The 15,556-nt window shown below is 37.9% G+C and overlaps 1 protein-coding gene across 3 annotated transcripts in view; it reads right to left on the bottom strand.

Moving 5' to 3' along the window:
* The window catches only part of ABAT (4-aminobutyrate aminotransferase), a 1,409,217-nt gene that overhangs the window by 268,740 nt on the left and 1,124,921 nt on the right, over positions 1–15,556 (bottom strand). For all 3 annotated transcript variants that reach the window (XM_044089599.1, XM_044089601.1, XM_044089600.1), the window contains one exon: positions 5,207–5,299. In XM_044089599.1, coding sequence (XP_043945534.1) covers positions 5,207–5,299 — 93 coding nt within the window. The remainder of the gene's footprint in view (positions 1–5,206; positions 5,300–15,556) is intronic.

Raw genomic sequence — 15,556 nt, 5'->3', positions numbered from 1 at the left:
TCTTCCTTTCTCCGTTGCTTTTTTTAAAGATATCTCGCTATGTTAAACTCATTTAACATAGCGAGATAGCTTTAAAAAAGCAACAGAGTTCTTCCTTTCTCCATTGCTTCCTCTACACAGCTCTGATGTACTGCGTAAGTATGGGAACACAAGTTCCATACGCATGTGCAGTACGTCAGAAAAAGCTCCAGGATAGCAGAAAACCGCGGAAGGGCACCACGGAGGTATTATACAAAGACATTTATGAAAAGTAAGTATTATTTTTCTTAAATAATGTCATTGTGTAATACCAATAACCCACATCTGGTCTTCACCCTCGTGACCAAACCACTCCAACCGTGGGTAAATCTAGCATTACCCACACCCAGACGTGGTTTACTACTTAAGTAATGCAGGCTACATTGGGAATTCTGTGATCTTTCAGTGACAGAATTTTCTTTATTTTTCTTATTTACCCATAGTTAAGAAACCCAGAGTTTACTTTTATTTTTTATAGTGAACTTATACAAAAACCTACAGTGCCAGCATTTTTTGTTTATGCTGATTGCAATATCCTCTAAACAATTAATTATGTTTCATTTTTTTAAATAAATGTACTAGATTTTGTGACTGACTTTATTTATAAAACCAAATGGACTTGCGCTTTTCTGTGCTTACCTGTGGTTTCAAGCACTTGAGGGATGTGGGACTATCCCATGCTTCTGTTGGATCAATGAATAGCACTTATAGGTGCTATTATTTCATGTGATAGGCATTGTTTACATCTCTGACAAAGTAAATCAAAGTGTGCTGTTATTTCATGGACAGGCACTGTTTACATCTTTGTCCCAGTTATTCAAAGTGTTGTTTTATCTTAGTGGAGCACTTCTTCCCAGACTGGGCTGTTTAAAGTTTTTTTTTCACACTTGCTGCTTGAGTCTGATTTTGCTACCTTCCTCACAGAATATGTGTGCTTGTACATGTTTGTGTCTTTTCCTGCCCCTAATAACTGTAGAATGAAATTAATTAAAATAATCCCAGATGTCACAGTGAATAAAGTGCTTCCTTTTGGAGATGCCACATAAAAGCATGCATACCTCTAAGAACATGCTGCAGAAAGATGCATAACGTTCTTTATTCAAAAATCAGGGGCAAAGTCAAAATCTAAGGGGACAGGCAATAGCCTAAAATCAGGAAAAGTTTTTAAATTTACTCTAATTTACTTAAAGAAGTTAATAAAAATACAAACGTTTTATCAACATCCATGTTCTGAGTAATAAAGATCAGAACTGTAGCTTGCTAGGTTCCCTGGACTGGTGCCCCCTCGCCTACAAAAATACTCTAAAGCTCTTCTGAAACTATAGCAAACTACTAGCTACAAATATAACAAGCAGCTTGCTACAGTTAAATTGCCACAGAGTAAGAACTTTGGTGCTTCAGTGTTTCAGTCATGAGTGTAAATGCAGCACTGGCATTCATGCCATTACTGCACTCCCACAACATTGGTTCCAGCCAATTGTACCCCTATTAACTTGCACTTGAGACAGCCATCCACTTCATCCTGCCCTACTTAGCCACTGATAAGAAGCATAAAACTGTAACATCTGGTATTATTGACTTTTTGCTGCAGTAGCGTTGTTGCCTGACAGTAAGACGTTGTCCTGTTCAATTCTCGGCTAAAGCGTCTTCTGTGTGGCGACATGCGTGAATGGGCGTACCTTCATTGAAAGTTGTGCATCAGGGCTGGCAACTCGGTACGTAAAAAATCTACTGCCAATTATTAGTGGACCGGAGTTCCGCTGTGGCGACCCCTAACCGGGAAAAGCCGAAAGATACAACGGCTGTTTTTTCTCAAACTCACTGATTTACTAGACAGGGCAAAAATATGAGGCAAGAATCAGGGATGTTCTGCAAATTCTGGGACACCTAAGAGGTGTGAAAGCATGCTTTAAAAATATCCCGGTAGTGTGGAAGTGGAAGGCAGTGTGTTGTTTGTACCCCATCTTAAACACGATCAAGCAATTTACACAGAGCATGTTACATTCAGAAATTGAAGGAAAATACTGAACAGAATATGTAGCAAATAGGTGAAGTGAAGCCTGTCGTCATACTAGCTTTGCACAGAAAATGGGGGAGACTGGAGAGGTATAGACACCCAAACTCATGAAGTATAACCACATCACAAATTCCACATTAACTGCTGATTCTGTAAACATACAGCACTGTATTTATTTGTATGCATCTTACAGCATCATACTCTTAGTAGTTTAATATCATCAGTTACCAACAATGGATTTTTGCCATTAGAACTAAATCGTTTCAGTTTCTTTCCTACCTTCAGTATGTCAGAGTAGCTGTGCAAATATAGCCACTCAAATATGTCAACAGGATCAAGATGTCTACAGGCTGGTGCCCCTGTGTTTTAAAAGATGTAGTCATCTGCACATGCCTCCTGATGCCAGAGTGCACGCGCACACACACACACACACACACACACACACACACACACACACACACACACACACACACACACACACACACACACACACTCCTGTACATCTGCAGCATGCCTCCACATTCTCCAGCCAAATAACCTGTCCTCCAGTATGATGTGTTCTGCTGCAAGTACATCAACAGCGATAAGCAGACTGCCTGATCTTTTTCTGCAAGAGTCTCACTATTTCCCCCTGCAGACCTTCTTGACCACCATAAAGAAAAAGCAGCAGACTTCTCCTGTCCTCCATTAAACAAAAGCAAAAACAGAAGACCTCTCATTCCTACTGTGCTATGCTATGCTACATTTTACTTCCTGTGTAACATACTGTTGTGCTATCCTACTTCCTGTGTAACATACTGTTGCGCTATTTCTTTGTACTGTGTAGGGGTGGTCTGGAACCTGTGCATTAAAGAGAGAAAGCTACAGACTTTTTATTAGTTTGTGCTTTAAGTGAAAATGGAACAATTTAAAATTAAATTGGTATGTTGGTTGGCCATGGGCAACCCTGTAGCCGTTGCACCTGGGTGCTCCTATTATAATCTATATTCTTTAGGAAGTAATAGGCAATGCTAAAGAGCAGGAAGACTACTGCTTTTGTAAGGATAATTATGGCCCGATATGGTACATATTACCCTTTTCTAAAATTATCAGTTCATAGAAAACAAGAGACAGGTCAGAAAAAAAGATGGCTAACAGGGTGATTTAAATGCACCAGGTGTTTGGCAAAATTTGGTCAGACCCTGTTTGTAGTAGGAAAGGTGATAGCACCAAACACTTTTCAAAAGGCCGGTGTGCTGATCTCATACAGAGCGAGGGGATTAACATGTTCTTTGTGTAAAGGAATGAGATATATGGTGATAACAATGTGGTCTATAACATTTCATAGGTTCATAGGTTGGTACTGGGCTATCTGCCTGAAGGCATATATTAGCCCAGCCACGTTGTGCGGTATTCACCGCCCCTTTAGTAGCTCCCTAGACCCTTGTACTAGCAGCTAGTACCCTTGGCCCCTATCTAGTAGTGCTGTTGGTGTGATCCCCGGTGTGAACTTTCTGTTACCCATCCACTCATCAAGGTTCCTCTTGAAGAGTGATAGTGAGGGGCTCTGTCTTATGTAGAGCGGAACCCTGTTCCATAGTAAGGGAAGTCTCTGCGAAGGAAATCTATCCCTCCAGCATGTTCTATTCATTGTTGTGTTGAGGTTTATATCCCTAGAGCATGTAGCTCGAGTAGATTTGGTTTTGCTAAGATGGAGCATATTCAACAATTCTGGGTTGGACATGGCTCTGTATGTTAGACAGAGATTGCCTCTGAGAATGCGGTATGCAACAGAGAACAGTCTTAGCTTTTTCAACCGTGCTGCATATGGCAACTGTTTGAGGCCAGTAATCCTCTTGGTTAGGTACCTCTGTGGTCTCTCCAGCTGCTGGAGATGTCTAGCCAGGTACATTCCAAATGGTGCTTTGTACTCAATAATGAGTCTGATGAGGGAAGAGTAGAGGGGCACCATTACATCTTTAAATCTTGATGCAAACCCTTTTGTGATCAGATGGGTCGCATAGAAGGATTTTCTAACCACTTTGGCAACATGGTTATCAAAGGAAAGCTGACTATCTACTTGGGTCCCTAGATACCTTATTTCTTCTTCAGATTTCAGGGGATTACCTCCTATGTTGTAGTTTGTGGGTACTCTGATTTTTCCAAAGGGGATTACTACACATTTTTTTGCATTTAGCTTGAGACCATGGCTTTGACACCATGCATCAGTCTCATTTAGGCCCTTCTGGAGGATCTCCATGTCGGCCGGAGACTCTATTATAGCACCCAGTTTGCAGTCATCCGCAAACTTAGTCAGCCACAGCCCTTCCGTGCTTGCCTGTACTTTTGAGAAGTATATGCCAAACAGGAGGGACCTCAGGACCGAGCCCTGAGGCACACCACTCATTACTGGTCTGGATTCGGACATAGATCCCACTACTCTTACTTTATGGGATCTGTCTGAGAGCCAGTTTGCGATCCATCTTGTGACATAAGGGTTTTATGCCCAGGTTGGTGAGCTTATCAATAAATACCTGAATGGGGAATGGTGTCAAATGCTCATGAACTAAACTTTCAAGCAATACTTACAGACAGAACTGATGGACCACAATCTCATGTCAACACCATCATCTAGTCATTTTTATAACAGCCAGGTATACCATAAGCCATTTCGGTGAACAAACAGTAATCAAAGGCACCATTGCTGCCAAATGTACAAAAATATGTTTTTCAAAAGAGACAGAATTTTCATTGCTAGTTCACTAAACCTTCCCCTCCTGCATAGGGGTGCCATGCTCATATGCCTCATTAGCATAATCAACTCCGAGGTCACCATGTCATACCAAAAGTGGAAAAGTAAACTCCTGGTTGTGGCAATCTTGGAATTAAATGACACTTTGCTTTCAACAAAAGGACCCTTCCTCAATATTGTAACAATTATATGTGACAAATCAACTTTTACACAAAATAGTTGATTGAACTGGCAGACTCTCAACAGAATGTTGCTATTTAATGGGCTTGTTTTCATACAATTTATCTTGGAAAAAATTATATGGGAAAATAATATAATACATATTGCAATGTCAAATTACTTATATAAAAATGTTGTCAGTTTTGAGGTTCTAATCACAGTTTTGGAGAAATACAGTCACTATGAAACTAATATATGAAGACAGCATGGTGGTAACTTACTCGATACCAGATAAAAATGGCTTTGAAGGAATTTTCATTGGAACAGGAACCACATGCCATCGTCTGTACTTGTTTGAGACCCTTAGGTGCTACCTGTTAAAGGAGACAAGGAAACAGTAAAATCAATCATAATGGGATTTTTTTATTTCAGAGTAGATTTCTGCAGTTTCCCTGTTCAACTTGTCTAGAAGAAAATGTCATAACGATAGGCAGTTATTTTCATAAGGAAAGGCACAGCTAAAACTATTCAGCAGTACAACAAACATCTGACAAAAGTCATTACCTTGTTGAAGCATGACGGACAGCCGCTTGATCTCCAATAAAGGCACATTTCTGCAAAAGCATGGCAAGCAAACTGATGTAATGTGAGCATTTTCTTTATTGCTCTCAACTATTTTTCCAGCAGTGTACCCACCATTACTATCCACTGTCCCTGAATGGCCACATCCCCCTTTGTAGCCACAAAGGTGCATTTCGTTACAAAAGTTATGTTTTTTTCATTGCAAAGCAATGAATGAAGGAATATTAAATGACACTTCTATACAAGATCTTAATGAGATAATCTTCAGTTTATGTTTATTTTAAAAATTAAGATGTAGTCCTGCAAAAGATGCAATCAGTATTTTTCACGTCTTTTTTCGGAGCTTCAAACACGTGGTTCCAATTACACCTGCACATCTCATGTATGCCAATAAATGCATCTGCAGTTGGATGTGAAACAGGCAGTACATGGGACAGTCATCCATTTCTATGAATGACAAGAGCCTGTAGACACCCTATACCACTTGCGACAAAGGCATCTGATTGCTCTTCGGTCTCCACTGAGTATCTCAAACAGATCATGCCTTCCAGGACATGAGCTCCTACACTTCCACTTTGAGAGAAATGAGTAGATTCAGTCCCTCCTTCTGTCTTCTGCCCCCAAGTCAGCTTCTCCAGCACTGGGACTGCTAAATGATCCTTGGTCATATAAGTCATAGTCAGAGCTCTATCCCTCAAGTCAGTTTCTCCAGCACTGGGACTGCTAAATGATTCAGGGTCATGTAAGACCTAATCAGAGCTCTATCCTCCCAAGTCAGCTTCTCCAACACTGGGACTGTTAAATGATTCAGGGTAATATAAGTCATACACAGAGATCTATTCTCCCCCAAGTCAGCTTCTGCAACATTAGGACTGTTAAATGATTCAGGGTCATATAAGTCATAGAGATCTATCCCCCCAAGTCAGCTTTTCCAGCACTGGGACTGCTAAATGATCATGGGTCATCTAAGTCATAGTCAGAGCTCCCCCCCCATCAGCTTTTTCAGTTTAGGGACTGCTAAATGATCATGGGTCATCTAAGTCATAGTCAGAGCTCTATCCCTCTAAGTCAGCTTCTCCAGCACTGGGAATGCTAAATGATCTGTGGTTGTTAAATACATTTTCAGAGCTCTATTCCCTCCATATCAGCTTCTCCAGCATAGGGACTGCTAAATATTCTTTTCTTCCCAACAAACGTCTTTATTAAATTTTCACATATGACATAGGCAATCTTACATTTATATAAATGGAAAATAAACAAAATGACACCACTTTAGTTACAAAGATTATACATCACAGAATCCATTGAAACGACTACAGTTGCAAATATTATACATCACTTACAATCCATCCAGTCATTATCAGTTAAGCATTATACGGCTCATTTAAATCCTGCCTCTTAAACCTCGTTCCTGCTCTGCATATATCATTGCCACAATTCCCATTTTTCCTATGCAGTTTGCTCCTTCACTTTTCTAAAGAACCCAATTCCAGTTGTTTTATCTCTTTTACTATATTCACTACTTCTAGTAAAGTTGGCCTAGACTTTGATTTCCATTTTCTAGTAATTGCTTTTTTGGCAGCCACCATAGTTAGACTCAGGCTTTACTATGTCTAGGCAATTCCGATTCTGTAGCTTTACTAAAAAAAAATCATCTCCCCAGTTAATCCAGTTTGCTCACCCAGTATCTCAGACAGAGCAGTCTCCAGGGAATCCCTAAAGTCTGCCAGCTAATTTCACTCCCAAAAAATATTCCCAGCCAACCTCTTTCTTGCCCGGCACACCTCCAACATTTGCTATCCACCTGAGGAAAAATTCTTTGGAGCCTACTTGGGGTATAAAATACATATGTAAACACTTCCAGGCAAAGATCCTCAGTCTTCTAGACTTTGTTACATATTGGGACTGCTAAATGATCTTGGGTCATTTAAATCATTGTCAGAGTTCTACCTCCCAACTCAGCTTCTCCAGCACTGGGACTGCTATATGATCCAGTGTCATATAAGTAATAGTCAGAGCTCTATCTCCCAAAGTCAGCTTCTCCAGAATTGGGACTGCTAAATATTCTTGGGGTCATCTATGTCATAGTCAGAGCTCTAAATCCCAGAGATTTTCCAGCACAGGGTCTGCTAAAATGATTCTGGGTCATATAAGTCATAGTCAGAGCTCCATCCCCCACACCCAAGTCAGCTTTTCCAAGATAGCTGCTAAATGACCCTAGGTCATCTAAGTCATAGTCAGAGCTCTATCCCATAAGTCAGCTTCGCAAACACTGGAAGTGTTAAATGATTCAGGGTCATTCATATAAGTCATAGTCAGAGCTCTATCCCATAAGTCAGCTTCGCAAACACTGGAAGTGTTAAATGATTCAGGGTCATTCATATAAGTCATAGTCAGAGCTCTATCCCCCCAAGTCAGCTTTTCCAGCATTACGGCTATTAAATGATTCATGGTTACATACATCATAGTCAAATCTTTATTCCTGCAAATCAGTTATTCCAGCAATGGGACTGTTAAATGATTCAGGGTCATATAAGCCATAGTCAGAGCTCTATCCTTCCACTCCATGGACTAGCCAGCAGTAATCTTTATTGCCAGGAACTTAACTGCATTTTGCAGTCTTTAATCCCACATACTTCTGATATTTCTAATGCCTGTAAATAATTATTTGCCATGTGTTTTTTTGGATGATACTTCAGTCATAGGCCTAATCAGCAATAGTGATGAAATAGCATACAGGGAGGAGGTAAAACATCTAATTAACTGGTGTGACAACAATAACATAGCTTTGAATGTAAACAAAACCAAAGAGGTAACTGTAGACTTCAGAAAAAAAACTGGGTGACACTTCTCCCTCTCACAATCAAGGGAGAAAGAGTGGAAAGGATGAGCAGCACCAAATTCCTAGGAGTGTACATCACAGAAGGCTTGACTTGGTCCATCAGTACTAATCACGTTGTCAAGAATGCACAACGAAGACTCCACTTCCTATGCAGGTTGAGGAGAGCAAACCTTCCATCTTCTGTACTCACAACCTTCTACAGAGGCACAACTGAGAGCATCTTGACAAGCAATATCACAGTATGGTATGGAAAGTGAAAGGACATGGAGTGTAAGGCCCTCCAAAAGGGTGGTGAAAGTGGCAGAGAGAAGAACAAGGTCCATGCTTCCATCTATATAGGATCTACACTCTGCACAGTGTCTCAGAAGAGTCACAAAGATTGCTAAAGACCAAACCCACCTGGTTCAGGGACTGTTCTCCTGCTTGTCTTCGAGCAAGAGCTACAGAAGCATGCGTTGCAAAACAACGAGATTCAGAAACAGCTTCTTTCCTCAGGCTACCAGACTACTAAACCTGAGTACAAGGCAAGCCAACAGGTCACCTAGTCAGTGGCCATGAGGCTGGAAGTAATATATTTTTCTTAAAGTACAGTAACATTAGTAGGTTCTCTCACTTCTGCAATAGCTCACCGAATGCTTATTACATTTTGGGCAGTAACTTGAAATACAAGCTACATTCTGTGCAATGGAAAAAAATGGTCTCTAGTCTACCACTGCTTAAACCTCTAAGTGCAATATCTACTGTGCTATACTAAGTGCTGCTATAGAAAGACATACAAAAATTGTAATTATGTCCTAGTGTTGTGTCAATGTTAATGTCATATATAGTCTGTAGTTCTGTTTTTGTGTCAATATTAATGTCATACAGTGTCTGTAGTTCTGTTTATATATTTGTATTGTTATATATATTTTTTCATATTTGTTTTTGTCTGCACATTGAGCTCAAAGCAACAAAATTTCATTTAGCCTGCACTCGTGTGGGTCTTAATGCCAATAAAGTTTACTTTGACTTTTTTACTAAGATATGTGTATTGCAGCATGTCCATGTGAAAAAAAATCTGCCAGTGTTATTTTTATATTTTCTTGTCTGTCTAGAGCTTTTCTCATCTGGATCCCTTTGAAAATAGACTCTGTTCAGCATGGTTAACTCAGATATCAAATTAAATATATACATTTGTATTGGAAGTCCCTTATCAGATATTTGCACGTAAATGTAAAATAAATCAAATATCTCTGCTTATCTGACCTGCTTGGGAATGCACAATTAAGCCATACAACTGGGACAGAAGACAAAAAAATGCAAAAGTCACAAAACAGAGTGACAAGACACAATGAAAATATACCACAGCATATCCTACGCCCTAACTGCTGTTTCTTTTGATATTCTACTAATGTGGAATGTTCATTCTTTAACACGAGCAAACTACATTTTATAAGCTGCGTCTTACTGATGCAGAAAAGTATAGCTGTGGTTAAAAAATACTTTTTAATTTATTTCTACTGCAGAATTTAAGTGGTAGTGAATGTCAGACTACTTTACTGAGTTTGACGGCAGGATCAAAGCTTTGAAGAAATATTTATGCCTACAAGTGTAAGTCACACATTACAAATGAGAGGAAACTCATTTCTGTATGAAAGAACATCAGTTGTGTGCTCTGTAGCAGAACATTATCTCTACCACTCTGTGGTCAAGCAGTTAGCTCTTTAATAGTTTATTTTAATTTACAGTTTGAATTAATAACATTTAATAACAAATTAACCAATAAACTCATAGGTCAAAGATCTAACCTGAGCTTCCAGATGCTAATTAATTTTTGTATCACATACCAAGAGAAATCATAACCACACATTCATTCGTCTGTTATGATGCATAAAACAACTACAGCCAAATGTCACCAAACACAGCCTATACTTTGCAAGTCAGTCAGCCTTCTTACTACTGTATCATCACCTTTTAATAACAAGGTGAAAAAAATCAACTTAAGATGAATATTCTCCAAGTTCACATTATTTTTAGGAACATGATTAAACCATTTGTTTTTTATGATGTATACCATCACATAATAGCCGATATTCAGTAGATTTACTTTATTAACTGTATACACACACACACACACACACACACACACACACACACACACACACACACACACACACACACACACACACACACATGTAAGTGCCCCTGAGAATCGTCTCATGGAGACTCTATGGGAGATCCCAAAGGGTTTTTGTGACATATTACAGAAGTTGATTGCCAGGCCTTTCTTCTGCACAGATAATGCTAATGCCCAATCAGATTTTGATCTCAACTCAGGTCTACCAAAACACACACACACACACACAGACACACACACACACATTGCCTCCAAGGTCATACAAACTTGGAGAAAGTACATAAACACACAGTCTGTGTATCTGTGTGTGTCACACTCAAATATACAGCTGTATTTTTAGCTGCAAACAAATGAACCATGTGCAGCCAAATCATGTCAAACACTCTATAGATATACTTTGTCCATTGAATTAGTGTATACCCCATAACAATGAATTATTGTATACCCCATAACAATGAATTATTGTATACCCCATAACTGTCTTAGTAAGGCAATTTCATAAATCTACAGCAATATATATATAAAGAACACATCTTTTTACAACACTCCCACCCATGTTCTTGCATGTGTGCAATATGTGTTCTATTTGAGTTTGTTTATCTTATTCTCTGACAAATGCTGCCTTGAATTGCATTAATTTTACATTCTCCTCACGGGTATTCATTTGGACTGCTGGGGACTGTTCACTTAAGAATTTTTTTTGGGACTAGTTAATTGTACAACTTCCAAGTACTTATTACAAATCACACAACGGTTTGGCAACCTCAGAGTTAATTACAATGGAAAGGGAACTTTCAAAGGTAAACCCCTATGTGGGTGGTGAAGTCTTTCACAGAGTGTTCAAAAGTCATTTCACTCAACTGAAGCCAGTTGATGAATGGGTCTTTGATAGACTCAGCTGTATCATTATAAAAAGAAGACTCATTTTGTCTCTCATATCCACGCCTCACATGGTTGATGAGAATAGCTTTCTTCTATCCTGAACACCACCTTATAACCAGTCTGGGGTCAGCCTTTGTTGCATAATACCTATTGCCATTTCATTTTCCTGACAATTCACCATCAATCAAACTGGCATCAGTCCAAATGATGTAATTCTACCTAGCACTGGGATGTCTAGTGTCAGTTACACCAATGCCATGACCTCTTCGGACTTTCACACTGGCACTGTCCTCATAAGCTTCAAGTTAGCCAATGTCATTCAAAGTCCATCACTAGAACAGGTGCTGGTAATGCCACTGTAGGTTCATATAGATGTCAGCCCTAACACTTCCAGCCATGCTGGTGGATGCAGTTCTACCTGCCAGATATATAGCTGTCTGTATCTCTTCAGCAGGATTACAACTGCCAGCTCAGCAGGTACCAGTTTCATTACCTTTCAACCATATGTCAGTACTACTCATGTCAAGTCACCAGGTGAAGGTGAATCAAATAGAGACTCAAGCCTGCTCATGGGAGTCAGCCACCATTGGAATCATAGTCTATTTATCCAGTGAAATTACGTTAATATTCAGTACAGATGACATATCAGTGTAGCATCATCTGACACACTGCAGTGTTTATCAGTCTACTTCTGAGACCAGCTGTTACGGTATCTGGCCATGTGTTGGTTATCCATGCAGGAATAGTGTCCACCACTTCAATGCCACAATTTTCATCTGTCATTAATATGAGACCTCACACTCAAGGAGCAACATTTTGATTCCTTTTCCATGTTTTAAGTTTGCTAAGAATATTCAGAATCAACTGGGTAAAGGATGGAGTAAATGCTCTCTCTGTCTGCACCATCACACCTGAACAACCAGAAATCCAAAATCTTTAAAAGCTCCAATTAGTAACAGACTTGATACTTCAAAACAACACTCAAAGAAGCTCCTCAAAAAAAAAAAAAAAATATATATATATATATATATATATATATATATATATATTTTAAAAAATAATTTAGACCCTTCAACTGAGGACTAAAATGAAGAAGGAGAGGATATGCCATAGCATGGGCTACTGAACTCACCTCCTGCCTAAAGTGAAGACTTCAAAAGGCTTATAAGATGAGTCAGCTATCCAACTGATGTTGGCATATCTCATGGAAATTCTGTTTTGTTTTCCCTGGAAGTTATGTAAAGGAATAATGTGTCATATTTTCCATAGTTTAGGGACATGTGATTCAGCTATGGATCTATTAATTAAGATGCTAACAGGGAATGCTATTGCCTCTGTGACAAGTTTTAGGTATTCTGGTGAGAGGTTGTCAGCTGAGGTTGAGCAAGATTTCAGTTTTTGTAGTAGTTTATTTTTTATTTGATACAAAGGAATGGGCTGGAAAGTAAGCTGGGGTTGGTTTGATTTTTGGTTATGAGTGAGGGATGGTTGTGTATGTAATGTGTGGGGTGTGTAGAGGTTAGTATTGGGTTTATTAGTAGAAGTAGTGAGTTGGGGGTGGCTGAGTTGGGTTGGGGGTGGCTGAGTTGGATTTACTTTTAGGCTGGATATGGACTCCATAAAGTATGTGTTGAATCTGGTGGTTGTTTGAAGTGGTGGTATATTGGGGTATGGATTGGAATTTATTTTATTTCCAGGGTTGAGAAGTGACATAAAAGAGGACAAGAATTTCTTAGGGTTGTTTTTGTGGTTATCTTGAATGTAGAAATAGTATGATTTTTGTAATGTAATATTTGGCTTTTTGTTTGATTGTGGAGTTGTCTGCATAATTGAAGATTTATGCCGTTTTTATTCTTTAGCCAGGCAGTCTATGCTTTGTCCTAGTTTTTCATTAGAATTTGACATGATTTGGTGAGTTATGGGGAATGGTTATTTTTTATTTTTTTTGTTCACTGAGGGAGTAGGAAGTTAAGAATGCTTGCCAACATTTTACATATTAACAGCTTATGCTGCAGTGTTATTAACTTTAACTATGTGTATTAACTTTACATATTAATTGAAGACAGTAAAGTTAAATGCTTATTACTGATTAGAACAGCTTAAAAGAACTAAGAATGAGAAACTTACAGAGGAAATTAGCAGCTGCTGTGTGCTGTGAGTTGTTATTTTCACATGCTGTAGCCAGATTCTGATGTCGGCATGTAAAGCTTAGATAAGAACAGCTGTTCACAACAGTACACATATTCAAATTAAATAGGCAGGAATTCTTTTATGTACAGTCAAGGTTACTTGTAAAATTTGAATTATCTTATGAATATGTACATACACAAGGAATGCAAAATCTGCTATGTAAGATTAATAAAAAAGTAGTATCAGTAAATTAAGAAATATGTGCACATACTATAATATTTAATAGAGAACTGATGACTAAATAGCTCTTTGATAGAGATTTTAGAAATTCAAGATATATAGAATAAGCCAGAATATCAGTGGTAAAATAAGACAAAAATATATATTTAAATAACTGGATTTAAGAAAGAGGTCTATTGCATATACCTGTATATGACAGAAATGTGAATGTATAAGATCTCATATACTTTATATAGAAAATCATAAAAAGTATTTCAAAATAATATGAAAGCTGAAATTTGTAGCTTAGTCGTGTGAACTTTGAAGTTTTTTACATGTTGAATGTTATTAGATTCATCAAGAATAGCTGAAATAACTGATTTCAGAAGTGAAAGTTGAAATGTGAGTGTTTTACTGCTTCATCAATACATTCATTTTGACAGAAAGTAAAGCAGACTTTTTCAATATGTTTGAATCTGGGAAAGGAGAATGGGAATTAAATTGAACACTTACTTTGTAACTTTTGAATATAATATATACTGCAATTGTTTTGACTCCATAGAAATATAAGACATTCTCTTCAACCTCAGTAATACACTTACTTTTATAAAGTAGTCTAATAAGCCTACGCTTTTTAAAAATATGTTGATATTTGATGTGTTAAGAGTATTACAGAAATATGAAATACAGGCACTTGTACTTTAAAAACGAATTCAGAACTTTGTGTTTGAGCTATAAAATATGTGTGTATATGTGTGTGTGTGTGTGTGTCTGTCTGTCTTTTGACATTTATATATATATATATATATATATATATATATATATATATATATATATATATATATATATATATATATATATATACACATATATATATATATATATACATATATATGGGTCTACCTGAGATGGTCGACAAGCCATTTGATCGACACATAAAACTGCTTGTCGACCAAATGAACTGTCGACTAAATGAGTGTCGATCATATGGCCTGTCGACCATGTGATAGGGATCCATATATATATATATATATATATATATATATATATATATATATATATATATAAAATACAACTTCTGAATACTGCAAAGAATAAAATAAAACTATAAAAATAAAAAACACAAGAGTCCCACTGGGTGTGATGAGCTTTCATCCTTCATGTATCAGAACTTTATCAGATGAATCAAATTACAGGAGCAAAGGAATATAAATCCATGGTGTATTAACGAATATTAATTAAGCATGTTTAAACAATACATTTGAGTGATTGTCAGGAGGATCAAAATATTTAAAATAGCCTACAGACCAATGCTGTTCATTAAAACAATGAATACATGAATGAATTAAAAGCCCTGTGACAATCCCTGTAGTAACTTGCCTGTTTTTTGAACAGTAAAAGGCATCAGGCCAAGCTGAATATAACTCATCTGTCATAATGAAAGAGCAAATGGGAGTGTGCAAAAAGTATAATAACTTTAAATGAACCACACATTACAGATAAAATAGTGAATGTATGAATATACAGCTAAGGACACTGTGAGGGAGACCTTAGTCACAAGAATTAAACTAGTGTAAGGTTGGGCAAAAATGACTGAAACCATTTAAGAGCACATTTAAATTAGAAGCTTCACTGAGTCCAGGACTGAACTGTAGCTGGCTCTTCATTGCTGACATCAGAACTACTACACTTCTGCAGTAGTTACTGGCCAGTTTCCTCCCACAAACAGAAATCAGCACTCCCATATTTGCATGCTCCATAGAACTAGGCAGTGAACCTTCCACTTAGTGATGTCAGAGCTGTCTTGTCTGGTCCACTCCATTAGCCTAATAAAAGTGAGTCGCTGTAATGTGGAACTCC

This window comes from Protopterus annectens, chromosome 12.part0 (genome assembly GCF_019279795.1).
Source record: "Protopterus annectens isolate FY-2018-M chromosome 12.part0, PAN1.0, whole genome shotgun sequence".
Classification (NCBI taxonomy): domain Eukaryota; kingdom Metazoa; phylum Chordata; order Ceratodontiformes; family Protopteridae; genus Protopterus; species Protopterus annectens.
The sequence above is the reverse complement of the archived record's forward strand: the minus strand, read 5'-3'. Positions and strand labels throughout refer to the sequence as shown.